General features: G+C 39.1%; 1 protein-coding gene across 3 annotated transcripts in view; it reads right to left on the bottom strand.

Annotated features, from left to right (window-relative positions):
* Window positions 1-5623: 5623 nt before the first annotated feature.
* WDR70 (WD repeat domain 70) overlaps window positions 5624-24504 on the bottom strand; it is a 146497-nt gene continuing 127616 nt past the window's right edge. For all 3 annotated transcript variants that reach the window (XM_068422577.1, XM_068422576.1, XM_068422575.1), the window contains exons 14-18: window positions 21071-21171; window positions 19538-19617; window positions 16593-16709; window positions 15432-15594; window positions 5624-7397 (exon numbers count right to left, since the gene is read on the bottom strand). In XM_068422577.1, coding sequence (XP_068278678.1) covers window positions 7313-7397; window positions 15432-15594; window positions 16593-16709; window positions 19538-19617; window positions 21071-21171 — 546 coding nt within the window. In that variant the 3' untranslated portion in view covers window positions 5624-7312. The remainder of the gene's footprint in view (window positions 7398-15431; window positions 15595-16592; window positions 16710-19537; window positions 19618-21070; window positions 21172-24504) is intronic.

Genomic DNA, 24504 nt, shown 5'->3' with positions numbered 1-24504 from the left:
GATTTCTGCTGGACACAAAGGGACTCGAGGAGTTTCTAGGAAAGCCAACTGTTTTTCCAAAAATTTCTGAGAACATTAACTAGAAGCTTATGAACACTTAAGAAAACTAACACTGTATGAAAAATTTCTCTCCCATACACATGAGAAAACCTTATGGATTTGCCACTAACCACCAACATCAATAATGGCTTAGCTCAGTGAACAAAGAATACATTAGTTACATCCGCTGACAACTAGAAGCTGTAAAAAGTTGCAGACACTTTGGCACCAAGAGAAAATTCAAAATAATCTGAACTAAATGGTGACACATTTTGAGAACATGCAATGGAATTCAGTACAAAGGACAAAATCCAGTACTTAAGAATAATATTTAACGACTAGACAGTGACTTGGCTGGGCAGCAGCTTTGCAGTGGAGGTTCTGGAGTTTGAGGGGGATTAGGACCTGAACACAAATCTGTAATGCCAAACTGCAGAGAAAAAAGTGACTGTAATGAGACACGCAAACTTTTTTCTTATTTACTTGGTGGTGCTAAAAAAGTAGCTTCATCTGAAACACTGAACGCGTTGTGGGCAGTACGCTTCAAGAAATGTGGACAATCAGAACAAGGCAGAGAAAAGCAAATAAATGATGACATGCCTGAAACAAAGGGGAATATCATAAACTGACTTTCGTGGCTGCTGGGAACAGGATAGGAAATAGAGGGGGTTTAATTGTTGCAATAATGTTTTTCTTAGAGATTATGAAAAATTTTCTACTGCTAAGAAGAATGAAGCATTGGAACAGACTGTTTAGGGAGATTGTGCAGTGTCTACCATGCAGGCGTTTAAAGAGCTGATCCAATGAACATGCCAGAACTGGTTCAGGTATAGCTGTAACTTGAGTCAAGGATGGACTACGTAACTTCTCAAGGACCCATCCAGTCCAGTTTATCATCCACTGCAAGTATTCATCTGTTGCATCTACTATTTCATGATATAACAACAAAAAAGGCCAGAGCCCACAGGAATACTTCTTTGAAAGAGTAAGAAAAATCCTAAGTACTAGCCCTGACATACAACAGCCCTGCATGATAGCTAAGGTTAAAAAAAAAAAAGAACAAAAAGACTTAATTGGCTATGTGTTCTGAATCAGCCTTCTTTTGAGTCATATCTCAGAGTACAAGATGAACGTACTGTCTGATCATCAGCCATTAAAAAAAATCATAAACTATTGCCAAGGCACTCAAGCCACACACAGGTTATGGAGATTCCAACAAGCTGATCTGAGCGTAAGACACTGCTGCCAAAGTGTCAGACCGCCAGCATGCTCCAGTACCTTTGCATGTAGGATGAGAAGCTTTGACAACCAAAGCAAACTTCAATGAGGATGATACGCTACAGACAGAGGAATATCTTGTGCTTCAGAGTTATCCAGATTGCATGAAGCAATTAGATGCTGGAGTCCCAGAGGATGGATGAAGTGCGTATTGTATACAAAATCGTGTTTAAATGGGATTAGCCAAAAATTCTAGCAGATTTACAAAACTGATGTAATAAGATGCATCTATGCTTCAACGCCAGGCAAGCATAAGGACATCTCTGCCAGCCAGCTATCCAACTCTTCATTTACATGAACGCATGAAACAGTTCAACAGATGAGAAGAGCTCAGGGATCAACAACAGGGGACAGAACCTCATGAAATGCTAGCCTACCCGTGCTAAAAAGTCAGAACAATCCTGCTGATTTTTAATGAGCGTAACTGCATGGCTCTCAGTAAGTTCCCATTGCTGAGAGGCAGGCTAGGAGGACATACAGGCATTTAACATAACGAGGAAACAGAAGAGGGATCTTGCAATACTATTGCGACTAACAGGCCACATCAAAATTCAAATGATTCAGTATTAAAAGAGGACATCAGCTACAAATGTCTCAAGCTGGACACCCCGAAAGGCATCAACGGTCAAGGAAACTAATGGATAAAGATCTAACCAAGAGGATGGCACTTTGGCTCAGCAATGCCACTCATTGCAAAACACTCCTCAGGGTCCAGCAAAGACTGAACTGATAGCATAAAGATTCATGGTTTCTCTTCCCATAATACATAATTTTCTATAGCCCAACAGAGAAAATGCAGGCGTGACAAAGAACATGAAGCTAGGCATGTAATTATAAGCAAGGAGCCAATGACTGGAGGCCTCTGGGCACAAATTCACAGTTCTTGCTATCAATCACAAAAAACAGAGGCAAAAGGATCCTCTTCAGTAAATTATAGATTATAGGAAGTAGACCAGAGAGGAACTTTAACAATCATAAAGTAGTTGCAAACAGCCAGAGGAAAAGTTCCAGGACTCAAAGACAGCCTTAGCAATCTTCTCACCTGTTGCAGAAGACTTAAAAAAAACATCAGACAGAGGAATACGTAGGATAGGACAAATGACTACAGAGTCAAATTAAGACCTCTATACCAACGGCAGCAACACAAACAAGGAATGGGAAACCTGGCTGATCACTAGCTGGTGGGCTACAATGATCTGTCAAGAAAAGCCGTGGCCCTATGGACAGGCATGTAGTATTTAACAGCTGGTCTTAACTAGTCACTAGCACAAAGGACATTGCTATAAACATCTAGAAGCTGCGCAGAACATGGAGAGAAAAATCTAGGTTTGGAGAAAGCACCACAGAAGGTGTTCTGCATGCCAAAATCCTAGTGATGATTGTGGCACTTCTGTGAGCAACTCTTCTAAGGAAGCAAGCAAACACAAAAAACTCACTTTGTTTCAAAAATATGGAAACAAAAGCCCATCTGGACTCCAGCCACATTAACACTAAATATGGACACATGGAGGACCAAGATTACAACTTGGCAGTTACTAAAACCTAGGTCCTTCATGAAGTTCAGGAGAAAATTAGGTTAATAAAAAATTAATACAACTATAGTTTCTAATATTCCAGTTTGCCGGTGAGGTTCATAGAATTATAGAATGGGTTGGGTTGGAAGGGACCTTTAAAGGTCAGCTAGTCCAACCCCCCTGCAATGAGCAGGGACATCTTCAAAAAGATCAGGTTGCTCAGAGCCCCGTCCAACCTGACCTTGAATGTTTCCAGGGATGGGGCAGCTACCACCTCTCTGGGCAACCTGTTCCAGTGTTTCACCACCTTCCACCTTCATTGTAAAAAATTTCTTCCTTATATCTAGTCTGACTCTACCTTCTTTTAGATTAAAACTATTACCCCTTGTCCTGTTGCTACAGGCCCCCTTTAAGTATTGACAGGCCACAATAAGGTCTCCCAGGAGCCTTCTCTGCTCCAGGCTGAACAACCCCAACTCTCTCAGCCTTTTCTCATAGCAGAGGTGCTCCATCCCTCTGGTAACTTTTGTGGCCCTCCTCTGGACCCACTCCAACAGCTCCACGTCTTTCCTGGGCTGAGGACTCCAGAGCTGGATGCAGTACTGCAGGTGGGGTCTCACCAGAGTGGAGTAGAGGGGGTGAATCACCTCCCTCGACCTGCTGGCCACACTGCTTTTGATGCAGCCCAGGATACGGTTGGCTTTCTGGGCTGTAAGCGCACATTGTGGGCTCACGTCCAGCTTTTCATCCACCAGTACCCCCAAGTCCTTCTCAGCCAGGCTGCCCTCAATCCCTTCATCCCCCAGCCAGTATTGATACTGGGGGTTGCCCTGACCCAGGTGCAGGACCTTGCGGTTAGCGTTGTTGAACCTCATGAGGTTCACATGGGCCCACTTCTCAAGCTTGTTCAGGTCCCTCTGGATGGCATCATGTCCCTCAGGCATGTCAACTACACCACTCACCTTAGTGTCATCTGCAAACTTGCTGAGGGTCCACTCGATCCCACTGTCTATGTCACTGATGAAGATTATTAAACAGTACTGGTGCCACTATGGACCCCTGAGGAACATCACTTTTCACCGATCTCCATCTGGACATTGAGCCATTGACCACCACTTTCTGGATGCGACCATCCAACCAATTCCTCATCCACTGAACAGTCCATCCATCAAATCTGTATCTCTCCAATCTAGAGAGAAGTATGTTGTGGGGGACCGTGTCAAAGGCCCTACAGAAGTCCAGACAGACAACATTCATAGCTCTTCCCCTGTCCCCTGACGTAGTCACTCCATCAGAGAAGGCCGGTAGGTTGGTCAGGCAGGAATTGCACTTGGTGAAGCCATGCTGTCTGTCTCAAATCACCTCCCTGTCCTCCACATGCCTTACCATAGCTTCCAGGAGCATCTGTTCCATGATCTTCCCAGGCACAGAGGTGAGGCTGACAGGTGAGTAGTTCCCAGGGTCCTCCTTTCTACCCTTTTTAAAAATGGGTGCAATGTTTCCCTTTTTCCAGTCACTGGGGACTTCACCTGACTGCCACGACTTTTCAGATGTCATGGAGTGTGGCTTGGCAACTATATCCACCAACTCCCTCAGGACTCTGGGATGCATCTCACCCGGTCCCATAGATTTCTGTATGTGCAGGTTCCTCAGGTGGTCTCGAACCTCACCTTCTCTTACAGTGGGAGGGACTTTGCTCCCCCAGTCTCTGCCTTGTGGTGCATCCACTCGAGAAGTGTGGGAAGAGAGGTTGCCAGTGAAGACTGAGGCAAAGAAGTTGAGTTCCTCAGCCTTCTCCTTGTCTGTTGTTACCAGTTTGCTGGTCTTGCTCATCAAGGTGGGTACGCTTTCTTTGACCTTCCTTTTCTGGCTGACATACCTAGAGAAGCTCTTCTTTTTATGCTTTGCATTCCTTGCCAAGTTTAGCTCGAGCCGTGCCTTGGCCTTCCTGACCCCATCCCTACACAACTGGTCAGTGTCCCTATACACTCCCCAGGAGTCCCTGCTTCCACTGCCTGCACATTTCCATCTTGCCCTTTAGTTCCATCTTTCATACCAAATATTTAATCATGTTAGTATTTTTACTGTGAAGAATTTTCCCTGGACAATTCAATGGGTTGAGTCAGAGTCTGCTGTTCCAAGTACAGTCAAGCAGACTGTTTGTATCTCCTTCCTGACTGGCTTAACTCTTACCCTTGAGCTGGTCAAGATTAAAAACTGCTTTTAAAAAAGCGTTAAGGTTTGCCTTGTTGGTGAACATGCCTGAAAATCCAGCGTAAGGACTATGGCAAACAAACGAAGCCAAGAGTTAAAGTGTAAGTACAATTTAAATTAGTTTTAAATCTTTTTAATACATATCTGCACAGGCGCTGTTTTAAATTCTAGGCTGCTAAAACAGTCATTCAGGACAATTAATCACTGCAAGTAACAACGATGAGCTCTTAAGGAAATTCTAACGGAACTTTTGCAGGGTTCACTTACAGAAATCATTTTTCTAAGAATTAGGAAACAAGATCTAGCTCATATGAATAAATAATATAAAAGCAGAAGCTGCCCCCAAGCTCAGAGACAGATTTTCCTCATCTGTCTTTCCTTGCAGCTCTGCTCCCTAAGCCACATTGCCTCAGTGAACAGCTAACAATAGAAATGATAAACTGTTAATATTCAGCCTAAAACCAAGGACATATTAATCCTTTAAAAATCTTATGCGAGATTTTATAGAAATTTATTTGAAAATAATTTATTTTGTAGTGCATTATTTGGATGAAAAAAAGACAAAAAATAGCTTTAAATGAAACAATGCCTTTTAATGTTTATTTGCTGAGTGGGACATTGCATAGGGAGGTCTTTAGCAGGTCTTGTTAACAACTGCTGCTCTTCATCTGGTACTTCTTTTTCTCCTCCATTTACTGTCCACCTTGGTATTACGTCCTTCATTCTACATATTACAGCTGCAATTGTAAATTAAGCATTGACTTGCTATTCTACATAAGCATGTACTAAAATATTTTTACAGCGGACAAAGACAAGTTGTGGATTATTCAGTGAGGTTCCACTCTTATCAAAAGACTACACTGGGTGAAAGCAGTGGAAATATTTTGAAATGTGAACATTATGCCAACGTTCATTACACCTTTTGAAATCAGGCTTACTTTTCCCTAAAGTATAAAATGATAATTGAAAAAGAAAGATAAGCTTGGAAAAGGATATAATACAATGTAATAGTGACACAGAACAACGCTCAAAAAAACCACTCTAATCTCTGCTATCGGGACCACACCCTCAAGGCTACTAAGTGCTTTGCTAAATATAGCCTTAAAATATGCCTTCAGAATCTATTCATAATTAAGAAAGCTTGATTATGATGTCTATTACTTTCTACTCTTAGTCGAAACGCAGAGTGCTTGTTATATTGTATATTACTATAATCAAAATACTTAGCATATTGTGTATTATTATAATCACAATATAAATGCTTAAAACCCAGGTTCCTTTCTCCTTCTCTAAAGGACATCAGTTTTAAATCTGTCCTGCACTTTATGACATTCAGAACTGCAATTTTGTGTTAAAGAATGAAAACTTCCAATATTTAAGAAACCACTTTATAAAGCATAGTATCAGTCTTCAGAGAGTGTGAGGCAAGATATACATAATTCAGGCATACAACAGTCAATAGATACAAAGACCTGGTAATAAATACACAGCTCTGCTCTATCCTAACACTTGTCAATACAAACTAATAGGGATAGGAAGCCTGAACAAAACTCTGCATCAACATATTATTTTTATTAAACCAAAATATATAATTGTCCGTTCCAATTTCACATTGTTGAAGAATAAAAGCTGTATAAAATACTACTGTGAGATACTACACATACTTAACAGGATCAACATTCAAATAAGGACAGACACTAGAAAATATGTTTTCTAAAATTCACACAGAAGTGTGAACTAAATTGGAACCTGTGTGAACACACAAATGAACTAGACTGGATTAGCCCATGTTAACTAATCTAAATAAAAGTGTAAACTTTGTTATACTTGTAACTAAGGGAGTAATTTATTAGATCTTAACTTGAAAAAATAAAAAGGAGTCTGAGAAACTGTATTATTTTATTTATATACTTAAAAACATTGAACACTGTCATGACACACCATTTGTAAAGTTGGCAGTAATTAAAAACATTTGGCAATATGAATTTACTAGAGTTCTATTCATAAAGAAGTATTTTTCACTTAAATCACGAAGCTAAATAACTGACATTTAAAGGAGTTCTTTGCACAATATAATTTATTCCTTATTACAAAATCAAGATGTGGGATTACAATCCAGTGTAATACAACAATCCCTTTTCACACTGTAGCAAGCTTTATGAACTGAAGTAATTTTACTTTCGAATTTTGATCCACTAGCCAAAATAAAGAAATAAATGCTGCACTTTGTTTCAAATGCTCTAAAATTATTCTTTAAACCAAATTTTTCAAATTTTACGTTTTTTCCACTCTGGCTTGTCTGTTTCATCATCTTCTGGTTCCACTTCTGCAAAAACTGTTTTTGGTTGCGTTCTAGAAAACATTAAAAAGATTAAAATAACAGTCAGGCTACAATTCTTTATCAGAAACTGTGTTAGACGTGCACTAGACACAAATTACACCCTTTCTATACTTCAAAAAAGAGCATCCTAGACTTGCCCGTTTTTCATTTTCAACATAAGCCTACCAACTAACCTTCTAAGAACTGAAGAAACTTCCAGCTTGCAGGCAAAGAACAAGCATAACAAACACACATCTTTTGCAAGTATTATTTCCTCACCAGCTCGCAATCATTATCTGTGTATCCATGAATAAAATTAAGATAGAAGAGAGGAACAAATCAATTTAATACGATGCTAGAAGAACAGAGCCACAGGTCTTCTCACCCCATGATTTTAAAAAAAGAAACCTCCATTTTCATACACTGTAGTATGACAGCAGCCAGTAAGTGAAAACAGAACAGCTAAGCCAGGTTTCTGGCTTACCCTGTGCATGAAAAAAACAGCTTCTCCTCCAGAGACTTTATCCAGCTCTACCGTAACATAAAAAACCTAACGTTCTTCATATGAGAACACAGTGTATCCTACAGTCAAGCTTGATGGTATCTATTCCTCCACTGTTTACTTGTATTTTAAATAACACTTAAACTTTATAAAAATAATTATTGATTACTTTTTAAACGAGCACAGTATCAAGTAGCAGTTCAACAAACTGTTTGGACATTCAGTTCCCTTGTTTTACACTTTAATCACTGCATGGTCCCCTTTTCCAACCAAATTCTCAGCACAATCGCTGCAGAGCTGAAACTACTAGATTTCTGATGCTGGCTGTGCTTGACTTCTCATTACAACAGACACAACAAAGTATAAAACACAGCCAAGGCAGTCATCATCTCATTAACATATTAACTGAGGTTTTTAGAGCAGTCTACGGTTGTGAAGCACTATTCTTACAACAACTGTTATTTGGCAGACTCTACAAAATGCATAAAGCTTAACAAAATCGTGTCTGCCTTACTTAACACAATAGGCATAATTCAGTGTTGCCACTGACTTCGAAGAGTAATAGCAAGCCATCAGCTACCAAAGAGCAGGATTCTCCACTTGTTGAATATATGGCACAAAATAGATTTAAAGTCACCAAGACTAGTCAAAGACAACTTCCTTTATATACAGGATCTTCCTGTCAGCCTGTCTTCTCCTCCATCCTCCAAACTTGACATGGAGGTAAGGAGTACACTAAGATCTTCCAGAGATGGTCCTACTGTAGGACTCTATTGGCACATGGTCCCTGGCTGCAGGCTGTACGTCTCATTACACCTAGGCAGACTTTGTCCCCAGATGAGGACCTACACTACTGGAAGTTAGATGAGTAATTCTGTTCTCCACAGAAAGCAGAACTAAGATTTTAAAAAAAATTTCTGATATAAAATGTCATTAGAAAATAGTTACATAAACTCTACGTAACCAATCACTGAAGGAGGGTTTAAAAAAAAAAAAAAAAAATCAACATGCAATCCAAAATAGACACCAGGGATGAAATACTGGATTTTGTTAGCTGCTGAAGAGATGGAATGTATGGAATCTTCTCTTTTTTCAAAAAATATTGATGGAAGTTTATTTAGCCCATTTTAACAGTGTACCTTCCTTTTATCACAATAAATGAAAGGTACCTAAATGCCATATAGGATCACATCAGGTCAGTATTGAGATGCTTATTAGTAAAGTGAAACTAATCAAGTCTAAATCTATCATTTCTGATCACAAAACTTGCAACTGTCATAATTTGGTTAGAAACTTCCAACCAAGAAAACTGACTTAATTTGTGAAACAAGCAGCAGAACCTACGCATTTTCCAGGATAGGAGTGGCACAGCTACAAGTTACAGACTTCAGATAAGGTAAGTATGCTGCTCTGAGTCCAGTAAAGCTGGTGGTGGGGTGGGAGGAGGAAAATAAAAAGAAACTAGCATAACCTAGCAGTAACCAGCTAAAGAAAAAAACATAGAGAGGAAATCAAGTCTGCTTGCTATCTCGTTTTTTAAAATTAGCATGAAATGGCTGTAGCCTCAGCTCAGCTGTAATGTAAACTGTTCCACCTCCACAAAATACACAGCGGTAACTGGGGCACCTAGGGTGATTCATGTGCCTGACCATTTTAAAGGCATAAGCACAGAAAACACTGTTCTTGTTACAGCATTATCAGCAGCGATCCTTTAATTTAAACGCAAATTGTTCTGCTTTGTAACTGCACTAGAGATTGCTAGTGCAGTAGGAGTTTGCTGCATGATTAATATTTATACAAAAATTATCAAAACAGGTTTACTATTTCAAAATATTTTTATTTCTAAGGGCTAAATAATACATGTGGAAAGCTGTATTCTTTTTCCCCATCAACCTTCTCAATTTTATTTATCCTTGACTTTAGGGGGTTGATTTCAGTTTGTTAGGGATCTGCTTGGCAGATCCCATGGGAGACTGCCATGGAGGGTAAAGGAGCTCATGAGAGCTGGCTGATCTTTGAGGACAACCTCCTCAAAACACATTCCATCCCATGTGCAGAAAATGAAGTCTGGCAGAAGCCTAGTATGGATGCGCAGGGATCTCCTGCCTGAGATAAACCCCAAACCCCAAAAAGGAAGAACACAGAGGAAGCAGGGACAGTCAGCCAAGAGGAACAGAGGCATTATGTGAACATGTGGAAATGGAGTTAGGAAAGCCAAAGCTCAGCTAGAGCTGAAACTGGAAAGAAATGTGAAAGTCAACACTACGAGCTTCTACATCTACACGGACAGCCCAAGGAATGCTATGGAAAATGTGCTCAATGGGGCACGTAACTCACTAACGTAGGATATGGAAAATGGCAAGATACTTGGTGCTTTTTTTGGCTCCGTATTCCCTGAGATGGTCTGTCCTCGGGTCTCCAAGGTCCCCTACACTACCAGCAGAATCTTTGGGTGGGAGCAAGACGTTATCAACCAAAGAGGAAGACAGAGACAGGAGTACGTAGCTCATTGGACATAAACAAACCCATGAGATCAGATGGGATGGGTCCAAAGGTACTGAGGGAGTTGGCCAATGTCATTGCAAGGGCACTGTACCATCTTTGAGAGGTCATGGTGATCAGGGGAGGTTCTCGATGACTAGAAAAGGCAAACGTCATCATCTTTATAAAGGGCAAAAGGAGGATTTGGGGAACTACAGGATGGTCTACCTAACCTCATTCCCTGGAAGGCTATGGTACAAATTCCCATGGAAGGCATTTCTAGACACATGAAGGACAAGAAGGTGACAAGGAACAGCCAGCATGGATTTAGCAAGGGTATACTATGCCGGCCAACCTGACTGCTGGAGGTGTTGTGGAATCTCCATCCTTGAGGATATTCAAACTTGCCTGGGCAAGTCCCTGAACAACATGAATCTAATTGGACATGAGCAACACGATCTTTGAGAACATGCTTTAAGCAGGAGATTGGACTAGATGACCTCCAAAAGTCCCTTCCTATCTGAATTATTCTATGATCTTGTGTTTCCACATGACTGTCAGCTGAAACCAGTATCTCATACACTGACAAATGCATTCCTGTTGTGGGTTACACTAACAGCCTGCAAACAAAAACAGGAAAGCAAACTAACATGATTTATTCATACTGAATGCTTTTCTTTATTTCAGTGGTTTTCAACATATTCAGTTATGCAGATCTCTAAAAAATTTCCAGGAGCCATGCAGACTATTTCAGAGTCACCATAATCCCTCTGGTTATGGGTTGTTTTTCTTAGTTACCTTTCAGGGATCCAAGGTTCATAGACTAGCAGCTAAAAAAAATACTGCTACAGCTAAACCAGCTGCAGATGACAATTGCATATCACAGCATGTGACTCATTTTGCATTAACTTTTGAAATTAGTGTTTATGCTGCACTGAAACAAAGAAAAAAGAAGACTCTCAAGCACACTTGGAAACCATGCTTGAAATACAGGCTACTTCCAGACTGAGAAGTGAATGTTTTTAGCATCACGCCCCTTTGTATTCCTTACCCCACCAACCAGCCTGACTCTTCTCTGAATCTCAGGGGCTTCCCTCTCAAAATTACCAATTTCCAAAAGAGATTTAGCTTAAATGTACCAACATGTGCCAAGAAAATCCCAGTTACAACACATTCTGTTCAGTCCTGCTTCTTCAACTAAAGATACTTGAGCCACTACATGACTAACACTTCACACACTGGTACTGCCATTGAGAAAAAGTTCAGTGAACACAGCACAGCTACAGGCTGCTGTTTCAAGTAATTTCTTTGCCTGTGTCAAGTAATTTCTTTGCCTGTTTCACTGCCTGTGACAAGCAGCAAAGACAGAAAAATAGGACAACATTACTGAACTGAAAGGTATTTTCTAAGAACTCGTCTGTCTTGGTGGTGAGGGAAAATTCACCCTCACCTTCCCTTTGGTACAGAAGAGAGCTACATCTCTACATCTGGGCCTGATTAGGCCCTCAGCTACAATGCTCAGTCATTCCTGCTGATCCTTCAGAGGGACATCTGAAGTCATTATAGTATCCCTGTACAGCTGTGTTAAAACAAACAGATCACAAAGAATGTAATTTTCAAACATTTACAACTGATGCCTCAAGTTCCTTTCCTGTAATTCTTTACTTGAAATATTCAATCTGTCCTTCCTTTCCTTTCACTCCACTGAAATGGCTCTTGCTAAGGTCTCTAACAAGCTTTTTTCCTGAAAAAACCTCAAGATCTTTTCTTTATCCTCGTCCATTATGACTTTTCTGCTGCATTGATCACATCTTTTTTGACACTTATTCATATTGGGCTTCCGTGACATGTCATCTCCTGATTCAGCAAGTACATGTTATCATCCCCCAGTATCCTTTTCAACAGCATCTGTTTTTCAGCCATCCTTTTGCCTCTTACGTACTTCCCCCTCATTTTCTGGCTCAAATGATAGGAGGAACAGAAAGGTCGGGTAATGATAACAGCTTGAAAAAATTTTCACGTGATAAATAATGCAAATGACTACCTGGCTTCAAGAATAAATTAGGCACCTTTAACTCCAACAAAAAGGAAGTATTTTTACATACAACGTATAAACTAACAGCAAAAGTCATGTTGCAAATATTTCTTATAAGAATTATTGAAGTGAAAAATACAAATAAAAAAGCATGAAATCAGTTATCTGATTTAGAATGACCTAATTGTTATGAACCAGGACCAGATGAACTCAAACCCAGTCATCACAATCAGAGTTATGAAAACTCTGATCAACCAGAAAAAGAGCATTTCTCAGTCTTCTGAGTCTAAAATTATTTAATAACCACCACTGAAGAAAAATAAGTAACTATGGTTTCCTTAGACATTTTCTTAAGAAGGTAAATGAAAAACTGTAAGTGAATAACCATCCGTTAGACAAGGCAAAAACAAAAGCCTTGTCAAACAAGAGATATATCAAGTGGATAGTTTTATACCATACTTAAGTGAAAATTTACTATAAGAAATGTGGAAAAACTGATAGCAGAGAAATAAAGTAGTAAAAAGAATAAACACTATTTAAAAAAATGAAATGTACTGGTTGTATGTCTTTTAGGTCTCAAGACAGTATGTAATTTTAAGTATGTATCAGAATATCACCTTTCCTAACTCTACAGCATATCTTATGCTATAGCTAAAGCAGCCATCTTCCCAAGGTTTGTAAACTCCTGATTTTAACAGGGTCACTGGGGATACCCTTACAATCCAGTATTATGTGATAATTTTTATCAATTACTTTTATTTTGCATATTTTATTAAACATGCATCCATAGAAACATCTGTAAGATGCTTTATATGCACAGCAAACATACATGCCTTGCAAAGTCAGATATAGGATATAATTAACACAGCGTTCTATACTATCTGTGTGTGCAGGCAAGCACCTAACAAACCCTATGACTGCCATTGGTCTGCAGCTGTTAATGTAGACCTCCATTTCTGAAAATTCAGAACATAATACAATTATAAAGGAAGTTTATGCATTACAGTGTCTTAGCCTGTAATAATAATAATATTTTTTAAATTCTCTTTGCATAGAGCACATCTTAAAGTCAAGCTTTTAAAGCAAGGATAACGGCAGTTTCACTGGCATGAGATTTATCAGCTGACAAAACCATCACGGCAGCATGCTGTTGGCTGCAGTCCAACTCCCCCACACACATATCACCGTCTGGTGTGTAAGTTAATAGCAGTCTGGACTTGCATCCTCCTCACTTCTCAGCCAGCTCTCTTCCTCCCCTGCAGCTACATCTTTAACAAGAAACTATAATGAGACCTGCCCACCTGACACAGTAAGCCTTCTGTAATACAGCTATGTTTTAAAACTTTCATGTCTACTACATTGCAGGTGTCAGGGATGAAACTTAATATACAATTAATGAAGTTACTGAGCCAAAAATATACCGAGCTATGTATCTACCTGATGGAATGTGTGATCATATTTACTTTTGAGAATGTATAGTTGCATATATCAAATAAAACCATTTGAGATGTGCCTACACATGCAAAGTAAATTTCATCTTCAGCAAACATGAACTCTCAAAAAACCAAAAATCAGTAGTTAGCATATTCATTACAACAACTGTTACAGAATCAGGCTTTCAAATATTCCTTCTTTGGTACCAAGGGTGATACTGTATACTGCATTGATTTGATGTACAACATCAAATGCAATACTTATTAATTGCCAGTACAGCATACTTACTGATGTCCAGTATGCCAGTATGGCATACTTTGACCCAGTCAAAGCCAGGCGAGGTCACTGACGTTCTCAAGCTGCTTTGGAACAGCTATTCAGTCATCTTTGTGAACACGTGGGTCAAGTCAGAAAACAAGTGTCACCACTAGAAACAGCTATGATTCTTAACATATTTTGAGTTTCTGGAAAGAGGTGGTGCTTGTTTCACTAAAGAGCTAAACACTAACAAAGAAAGTGCAGTCAGTAAAGTACTAACGAATGTACAGCCCAGGAGATGAAACACTGGGCTGCAAACATGAAAAAATAGTTTGTTATTGGCAGACTATTCTGTGCAGACTATTTCATCTCTTCAAAACCTCTTCCTTATGCATTTTGAAGATACTACTTATACTAGATAGATTATTTTGTGTAACAAAAATATCAATGATAATAACAAAATGTGAAAATTTTAGTAATTTTTAAAGTGGCAGTTTCTGTTCATTAGTATGAAATTCATTTATTTAGTATTTATATTAGTACTATTGTGAATGTATTTATTTAATGGTTTGAATTGTACTTATTTTTAGGAAAAAAAATCTTTGTTAGAAAGCATTCTAGAAGCATCTTGCACAATTTTCAGTATAACACATAAACACAAATAACACACTCACACATACAGTTTAAACTGATTAAGTTACCATCTGTGGGATTACCAAGTTTTTACTACAATAATCTTGATGAGGCTCCTTAATTTATGTAACAACAACTGAGCACTTATTTCTTTATGTTGAATTTTTGGTAGGAGATTTTATCATCAGTGCCATTTTTAATATTTCTATACCTTTAACAACAAGCTAATTCAAGCATGTACTCAGGTACTTATGTAGGAAAAATTCAAATAAAATGCTATGACATTCGAGAAATCATCTAAAATATGCTGTTGTAATACCAAGTAATTATTTTGAAGGTTTAACCTAAGAATCAGTCAGAACTAGAGGGCATACGGGAAAACTTATCATCCCAGTCTGTCAATGAGACAGTACCTTACTAAAAGGTATATTGCAATTTCAGACATTGATTTGGAAATTTTAAACTCTAATCAACTTAGAGAGCTTTAAAATAATTTTCTAGCACTGACAGGTACATTTTAAAAATGGAAATGTCAAATTTCAACAATTTAACCTTCTGGAAACTCTTATCTTCATAAAAGAGTATGACATATTCTTGGTTTACATATTCGTGGCAGCAATCCAGAAAAGGCAAAGTATACCATTAAAAATGTGTGTCTTCTATTTTTACCAAACTCCCACTGGCCTCCAGAAATATTACTTGCATTTTTGATTGTTTCCTTACTTAGCATATGCCGGAGCAACCCAGTATGGATTCTCCTCTGCTTCCTTTGCGTGACGTAAAATAGCCTCTCGAGGGTTGCTATCATCTGTCTTATCCAGTGCAATATTCTTGACTATATATGATGACAAGGTACCTCCGTGAGTTCCAACACGCCCACCACGACCTGTAGCAAAAAAAAAAAGAAAGAGTATTTGAAAAAGATTTAAGAAATAAACAGAGAAATATTGTAGTCTGTCTGTAAGAGTGATCTGACAGAAAGAAGTTTACATGTGCGCTTGCAGCCCAGAAAGCCAACCGCATCCTGGGCTGAATCACAAGCAGCATGGCTAGCAGGTCAAGGGAGGTGATTCTGCCCCTCTGCTCTGCTCTTGTCAGACCCCACCTGCAGTACTGTGTGGGGTCTGGGGCCCCCAACATAAGAAGGACATGGAGCCGTTGGGTCAAGTCCAGAGGAGGGCCACGAAGATGATCAGAGGGCTGGAGCACCTCTCCTATGAAGACAGGCTGAAAGAGTTGGGGCTGTTCAGCCTGGAGAAGAGAAGGCTCTGGGGAGACCTTCTAGCAGCCTTCCAGTACCTGAAGGGGCCTACAGGAAAGCGGGAGAGGGACTTTTTACAAGGGCATGTAGTGATAGGACGAGGGGGAATGGTTTTGAACTGAAAGAGGGTAGACTTAGATTAGATTTCGTGTGAGGGTGGTGAGACACTGAAACAGGTTGCCCAGAGAAGCTGTGGATGCCCCCTCCCTGGCAGTGTTCAAGGCCAGGTTGGATGGGGCCTTGAGCAACCTGGTCTAGTGGAAAGGTGTCCCTGCCTGTGGCAGGGGGGTTGGAACCAGACGATCTGTAAGGTCCCTTCCAACACAAACTATTCTATGATTCTATGATAATCTATTTAATACTATAGGAAGAGTCTAATTTAGACCTGCATTCACATGAATGTTTTACTGATTATATAACTTAAAGTAAGTCATTGGGATTATTAATTTATTCCAGGCAAGCACTCCAATCAAAGACCAATGTCTTACAGTGCTGGACACTGCCCATACATATATAGTAGAGTTGCCACCCAAAAAAGTTTGAATGCAAATTGGAATAAGCGTAGAACCCAAGCATGAGTCCCTTTCGCATATGACAGTCTGAAATGATTATGCCTTGATTACCTGGTCCTGCTACGGGAGGTTCAGGTTTGTGAGACTTCATGGGGTCCAGCCTATCCTTCTCCAGCTGTTTCCTGGTGCTTCGCTGTCGTGGTTCACGGAACATTGGAAGTGCATGGGCTGAAGAGTCACAGTTTGGAGAAAAAGAACTGTCAGAAATTCCTTTTTTTTTTTTTTTTTTTTTTTTAAGGTTTTAATTACATAGACAAAGACTGGGATTCTTCCTTGCAATAGAAAAGGTGGCAGAAGCAAGCAGCCTCCCAGTTCTTCTGTATGCAAGCAGTGGTTTACTGAGGTGTATTTTATAGGGCTTCTTTCTGCTGAATTTTTCAAAGATGAAAGCAGCCAGATTATCAGGGTTCCTTCAGGCAGGAGCCTTTCATCTGAAATACTGTTTGCACAGTTTATGTATATTTAATTTATTCCTCTGTCATCCAGTTCTCAGCATTAGCATTGTGACCAACGGGTTGCTCTTTTCTGAACTTTCCATGTTTCTACAGCTTTCTAATACTCTAAGAGCATGACAAAACCCTAGATGCATTCTTGGATCTGAAACAGAGAGGGGTGGAATCCCCTCATGTTCCAAAATGTAATGTTTCTGCATATGAAGTCACAATCATGTTGGATTTTTTTTTTTTAAATTATGAGATTAATCAAGGTTGGAAGAATACCCGTAACCGAGACCATCTGGCTAAATTATCAGGATTTAAAACTTCTATTTTCTCATAAACTTGCTACAGTATCTTCAATCACAGTAATGGTTTTGTTTCGCTCAGAAACACACACATTTGTCAGCAACAGAGAAACACCATGTTAAGGGACATGGTTTTCTTGTGATGAGGTTTAGCTCTCACATTCAGGTATGCTGATTGCTGCTGTTTCCCAAAACATGGAAAATTGTGTTGGGGTCAAAAGACCCAACAAAGACAAAAGCTAACCAAACAAATCTTAAATTTAGGGGCACTGTCTCTATATTGAATAAAAAATGGAAGGTCACATCCAGAGACCTATCACTTTGATTTTCCAGCTTATTTCTGGAAGCCTGCTCAATATATCTGACTAAGTAATTCACAGCCATGTGACAGAGCAGTAGATCTTGGGAAATAAAAGTTTAGGCTTTATTTTTGCAGATTTCATGAAATATGAAATGCCTGGGACAATTTGCTGGCAAGCACTAAGCTTGATCGGTTTGCATAGAGCATCTGAGGCGACTAATGCACAGATCCAAGCTTTTGACACTTGTGGAGTCAAGGTTAGCTAAGGAAAACCCAAACTGAGTATTCCTGTGTTTTAAAAGTAACACCTAATCCCTCAAAACAACATTCCTGCATTTTAAATAGCCATTACAGGCAATCCTGAGATTAAAGAGCAGCTAGAAGTCTGAAGGGTGGGAATAAAAAAAAAGGAGAAGGAGAAGAAGGAAGAAAGAGTCAGTTCACTTTGCAAAAGGACTTCTGAGATCTTCAGTTCTTTCTAGTTCTATCTATAAGCTCAAAAGAAAGACATCTAACCTCTGAAAAGTTTCCAAAATCTGCAACAAACTTTAAAAATTTGCAAAACAAATCCCTACAACATTTTTCTGCATTGTTTTATATGGAAGTATCCTTACTTAGTCTCAAAATGATGTGGAAGAAACAGTGAAACAGCTAAAACTCACTGGTAAAATTCCAAAACTGTATAATTGGGACCTAAATCTTTGAATGGCATTTATAAATGCCATTGAATACACAAGTTCCATTGGATTTTAAGAAGAAAGTTTTTGAAAAATCACAGCAGCTCTTTACAGTATAAACACTAATGACAGTGCACACAAAGTATTTAGCTAATAGACCATGTGCTGATATAGTCAAGGCTGTAGTAAGGATGGATTGAGAAGAGCACCCAAAGGAGACAAATATCCCTCATCTTTGCCAGCTGCTGCTTTACCCACTGTTACCCAAAAACTGGAGTTGGACATCTGCAGCAGTGAGGTGAAGTAGGAGACAGCTGTGGCTGGAAACTACCTGAGATGGGAACCCAGAACCAAAGTGCCTCAACACGGGCCTGGTTACCAAGACTGCCCAGACTTTCTCATTCTAAACTTTTGAGTCTATTATGTTGCCAAACAATACTTTGTTCTACAGAAATGGTTTTAGCTATTTCTAAGACTACTAGAAAATACAGCTGAATTCAAACACCCTGGAACTGGAAGAGGATGAAGAGAAGCAGGACAGCACAACTGTGTGACTGTTCTCATTTCACGTGAGGAAACACTACACAGGGTGACGCTAATGGGGAGGGCCAAAATCTCTCAGTTGATCCTCTCGCCCCCATGTAAAATCTGCCCTTGGGAAAAGGCAGATCACTAAACATTTTACAGTAACAATGATAACTATTTTTTATGTATCAGTGAGCCTTAATATGAACATAAGGTCTTATACAAGTATAACCCTGAGGCTAGAGAGGTATTTAAGCTATTTAAAACCCCATATAATTTTGGGCAAGTCCTAAATTTTGCAAAATCACTTGGAATTTGCTCAAGACCTATCTCTAATGTCTCTGATTTTGCCGCTGGTACTGTTAATGTTCCCAAGTGTCAAAACACTTCCTAAACCCATGTACACTCATGGGTTTAGTTATGCAAAACTGAAGATTTAAGAAAGCTCAAAAATTTTGGAGCTTTTTTTTTTTTAAGGTAGTTGTCCTTTGGGGCTTTCAGGTGCATCAGAATCTAGAAACCAACCATTATTAACAACTTTACAGAGTATACAGAATATGTATCTTCCTGGTTGTTCAAGGCTACAAAAAAAATTTGTATGAAGCTCTAACATCTCACACCAATGATCAACACTTAATGAAAGACTCTAACTTTTAAGAGGGAAAAATACAAAGCTAAATGATTTGCAAATAATTTCAAACCTGAGAAAGAGCTAAGGATGCTACTATAAAGATATGTTTAAATTCCTTACGTGTTATAATGTAATCCTGTGTAAGAGTCTCTGCTTGTCTCTCCTTTCGTTTTGTTTTGACCACGCATAATTTTGCTCCCCTAGGAGGAAACATACAGCAGTTCTGTTTATATCAAAGAGAAACCATTTTTTATTCAAGACATAGTCTCAACAAAATTATATGGCACTTTAAATATTCATGTATGTCTCCTGTTCGTGCACATGTGAAGGAGGGTAGAGAGATTAGTGTTTCTCTTACAGAGCAGTTTATATGACATGCGGAAATAAGGGTGGAAGATTCATTTCACACTTCATTTGTCCACAGTACTTGTAGTGTGCATACTGAAAGTGCTCCTCTCCAAACATGGGCAATGATTTGCTCCTAGTACTCTTCCCAAGCAGCGGAGGTGGCAGTTATCTAACCAGAGGTGTCTGTAACACTGCACCCAGAAAGACTGCATAAGCCTGGCTGCAGCAAGACTGATTAAAACTGGTGGTATTTTCCTCCTCATGGTAAGAATCAGGAAACAAACTAGGCACAAAACTGAGCTAGGGCTTTTGTGGTCTGTGCCTAGGAGACTCAGGGTGCCCTCTGGAGCAGGGTCCAAACAACCATGACCAACTCTCTTGTTCTCTAAATTGACAAAGACCAGAAAAATAAAACTTATTTCTGATAATCCTGTAAACCAGAGTTTATCTTCACATCCAAGTGTCCAGGTCACAGCAAGTATTCAGAAACCATGAACTGTAACACAGTATGTTTTTGGATGCCAGTGAAACAAAGATGAGAGCATATAGAGGAAGAACATCTTATTCAAACTACTCAGTATAGATGAAGTGTACATTTATCCCCTGCTGACAGGAAGGAAGTATGCCCCAGTTCTTCAGCCAATCCAGATGGTAAAAGAAAATTAATTGCAAAAGAAGTTATTTATAGACTAGTTAAGTCCTCTTCTTTTCATTCCAGGCTGACAAGTCACCTTCTGATGAATCACTACCACCTTTCCATTAGATGTACAGGCAAAATCCACACGTGCTAGGTGGGGGTGGGGGAGAAGACTAGCAGAAAGATGGGAATGTGCTTCCTTGGTTTGCCCTGTCTCAAACTGGGTCTTACAGTATTACTTCACAAACACTGAAGTTTAAGCTAATGCTTCTAAACAAGATTTTTACTTCAGGAAAAAGAAACAACATAAAAAATGACTAAATACAATAAATATCCTTTCAATAACACATCAGCAATCTCCAAGAGATCAGATGAAAGGCTGGTTATTCTTGCTGCAGATTTCATGCAATTAAAAAATGAAAGGGTTTGTAAATTCAGGTAGAACAGCCAGTGTACTGCACCATGAAAAGCCCAGAAGAAAACGCGCCGCTTTTCAGAAACAAACTGGTTTGTTTTTTTTTTCTTTCTACTGTTACTAAGTAAGTAAAACTCTGCAAAACAAATGTTACTAAATTGGTTTTTCTTGTTTCTTACTGTAATCATAGACCACAGAATCAGGCTATATTTTAGAAAAAAATAACGTTCTTAATCATTAATCATGTACAAACCTCTGGCTTTTGACAGGATCATAGTATACTTTGGCCAAACCATTTCCTGTACCAACCATGATTTGGTTCAGCTTGGGATGCCAAAGGCAACGCACAACACTCTGAAATAAAGCAACATACTGACAGTTAGTTGGTCATTCATCTAGATCTTACAATTAATATTCATATTGTCAAATAGTGGATCAAAGTTACACTGTAGCAGGAACAAGCTGTAACAGATGAATGAACATGTGAATTGTGAATGAATAAAAGTTCCTCTTCAGAGCAAAATACAATGTAAAAGGAGTGACAACACATTGATGTAGGCAGAGAAAGAAGTACAAATTGGTGGCAGTGTGACAACCAGTGGTTTCCACAGGCTAACTGCTCCAGGGTGTTCGTGGCATAATGGAAATAGAAAGTTAAAGGGGGATTTGAAGGAGAACAATGAAGTGCTCCAGATATAGCAATGCAAGCCTTCATGACTTGTACGTTTTTCTTTTTAATTCTTAATTCTTCTACCCTGTTCTTTACTTAATCTGTTTTCCCTTCTTCTCACACAGTGCTGACCTTTCACTTGCTGACTGGTGGATGATGCTGATGGAAGAGCAGCTGATTTTCACTCTTGGTTCTTTCTTCCCCACAACACCCAGAAAAAATTGGTATTTGAAGCCCATGTCTCACAGCTCTGTCACCGTTCTGGTCAGCAGAGAAACTAATTTTCAGACATTAAAAGTATTGTTCTTTTATACACACAGCACGGTTCTCCATGTGACTTTGAATCTCCATGTGATTACCGTATTCAGTCTGATTCAGCAGGCCAGCACAGAAACTCTGTAAGACTCAATCTTCTGACTCGAGCGAGCAAAAGAAGTGGGCACAATCTGCCATGAAGGACAACACATATTAACACGAACACAAAACCTTGTACGTGCATCTGACCAATTGGGGGAAAAAAGTATCTATTTTTGAGAGATAGTAACTCTTCAAAGGCATACTGTCCAAGACTGAAGACAAGTCTTAACAGTGTTTGTGGTACGTATGTAATAAATGTACCCAGAGCTAGCAGGATGCATCATCCTGTTAGTATTTCACTGAACAATGCTCATTTTTCTAGCCCTTTTTTTTTCCTCCAAGCTTACTACTTCTCCTTCCTCAAAAACCAGGAATAGACTCTTCTCAAAGTGAATTAATAATTCAATATTCAACCACTATCATGCATCCATCATTAAAGTATCTGTATATACACTTTTTTTTTTTTAACATAATACAGCACATGAAATTCACAAAATGGGAACCACTGTCTTAACGAGAGAAATACAGCAAAGCTAAAATATAATTAGAGGTGTAATACAGCCCTAGAACTTGGGATGTGAGAACCATCTAATCTGGAAGAGAATGGTTATGTATCAGCTCTAGTGACTCCTGAATCACTTCCCATTTCATGTTCCATACCATTTCTGGTTTGGTCTACATCCCATTTTTTTTGTATGTTATGAGGCACATAACACAAAAAATACTGAAAAAATTCTGAAGCCCATTCAGCCATCATGAATCAGAACTTCATTTTACTACCAGATGACAGATGACTCTCTTCTGAGCTGTTTTTCTGCTTTGTGTTCTTGTTTAAGAAGAAAAATTGAGTGAGATGACTTTACATGAATCAACTGACCATTTCTTACAAGGTTCCTCTGTAAAATATCCTCCTTCTACATAGATATACGTACAACATTATACCTTCTCATTTACTTACAGGTACAAATAAACCTGGCTTATTTATCACAACTAAAGGACAATAATCTTTTCACAGGTAACTCTAAAGTACAAAGTAGAATTCTGATAATGCATTATGTCCATGATCCCTGGTGCAAGCAACAAAAGCAACCAATACACGGTTGCTAATAAGTTATTTGATTTAAATAAGAGATTCTTACATACTGTTATGTAATGCTCAAAATGCTATGGTAACTCTAAAACACACAAAGCTAATACCAAGTATTGAAGGTCAAAGGTGGGTGGCCTTTTCTTTTATTAATATTTATTGCATGTGTTTAGCCAGCCTTTTTAAACTTTGTAGTTAATGTGGTTCTCCACTTTCTACTGTCAAGTAAATGTATTTTATAGCATGGTACTGGATACCAGCCAAGAAAAACAAAGCCTGAAACAGTGTGGCTCAGCACTGATGGGGGTTGCTAAGTTTCTAACTTGTCAAACATGCACAGCACACTTAAAACCACCATGGCACGTGCTTCAGAACAGGCAAAAGAAACTGCCATTAAATGAAAACCTATAAATCTTCTGAAACTGTAGAACGTCCCCAGAATATAACTTGTTAAAAACTAAACAAATACAAGCTCTGGACATACAAGTAATTTTATTAACCCACTTGCATATAAACCTACTTTATAAGAAATAATAATAGCTACTTATGTAGATTTTCAGATTATTTTAGAAATGAGCAATACTTTAAAAAGACTAAAATACTGAGTTCCTGAACTAAATCCTTGTATTTTTTCCCAATCATATAATCCTAAAGAAGTAAAAATTCTAAACAACTATACAACAAAGGGATTGTAGACTAGATCGTAACATTAGGATTGAGGGAGGAAGGAGTATCTTTATCATACAAAAATAATTAATTCTTAAAGAGCATTTATCCATCAATGCCTCTAACTTCCCTACTGTTTACACTTAGAATAACTCAGGTAGACATTTTCATCACTGGAAATGCTAAAAATCAAATTCCAGCTCAAAGAAGGTCCTACCTCTCAGGTCTCCAGGCAAGTGACTGTGTTAATAGCAGGAAAATAAGTGTTTTCCTGACTTAGCCCACATATGCACATAGGTGGATGCCCACATACTGATACTGGATTTTACACAATTACAGAATGGTTGCAGTTGGAATAGAGCTCTGGAGATCATCTAATTCAACCCCCCTACTCTGAGCATGGTCAACTACTACAGGTAGCTAAGGACATTGTCCAGTTTGGTTTTGAATATTTCCAGGGATGGAGACTCTACAGCCTCTCTGGGCAACCTGTTTCAATGTATGGTCACCCCCACCATTAAAAACAAACCCCATCCCAAACCATTTTCTTATGTTTAAGTGGAATTTCCCTTAATTAATTTTGTGCCTGTTGCCTCTTATCCTGTCACTGGCCACCACTGAGCTTTGTTTGCTTTATCTGCTTCACCTTCCTGTCCCCCTTCAAGCACTTATCCATAAGATACCCAGGAGCCTTCTCTTCTCCAGGCTGAGCGATCCTAGCTCTCTCAGCGTTTCCTTCTGTGCAAGCCTTTAATCACCTTTGCAGTCCTTCACTGCACTCACTCTAGTATGTTCATCTCTCTCTTGTACTGACAGCTCAGCACTGGACCCAGCACTACAGGTGTGTCTCACCAGGGCTGTGTAGATGGGAATAATGGTCTCCCTCGAGCTGCTGGCAATGCTCTTT

This window comes from Nyctibius grandis, chromosome Z (assembly GCF_013368605.1).
Source record: "Nyctibius grandis isolate bNycGra1 chromosome Z, bNycGra1.pri, whole genome shotgun sequence".
Taxonomy (NCBI): Eukaryota; Metazoa; Chordata; class Aves; order Nyctibiiformes; family Nyctibiidae; genus Nyctibius; species Nyctibius grandis.
Note: the sequence above shows the minus strand (reverse complement) of the source record. Positions and strands in the feature narration are given on the sequence as shown.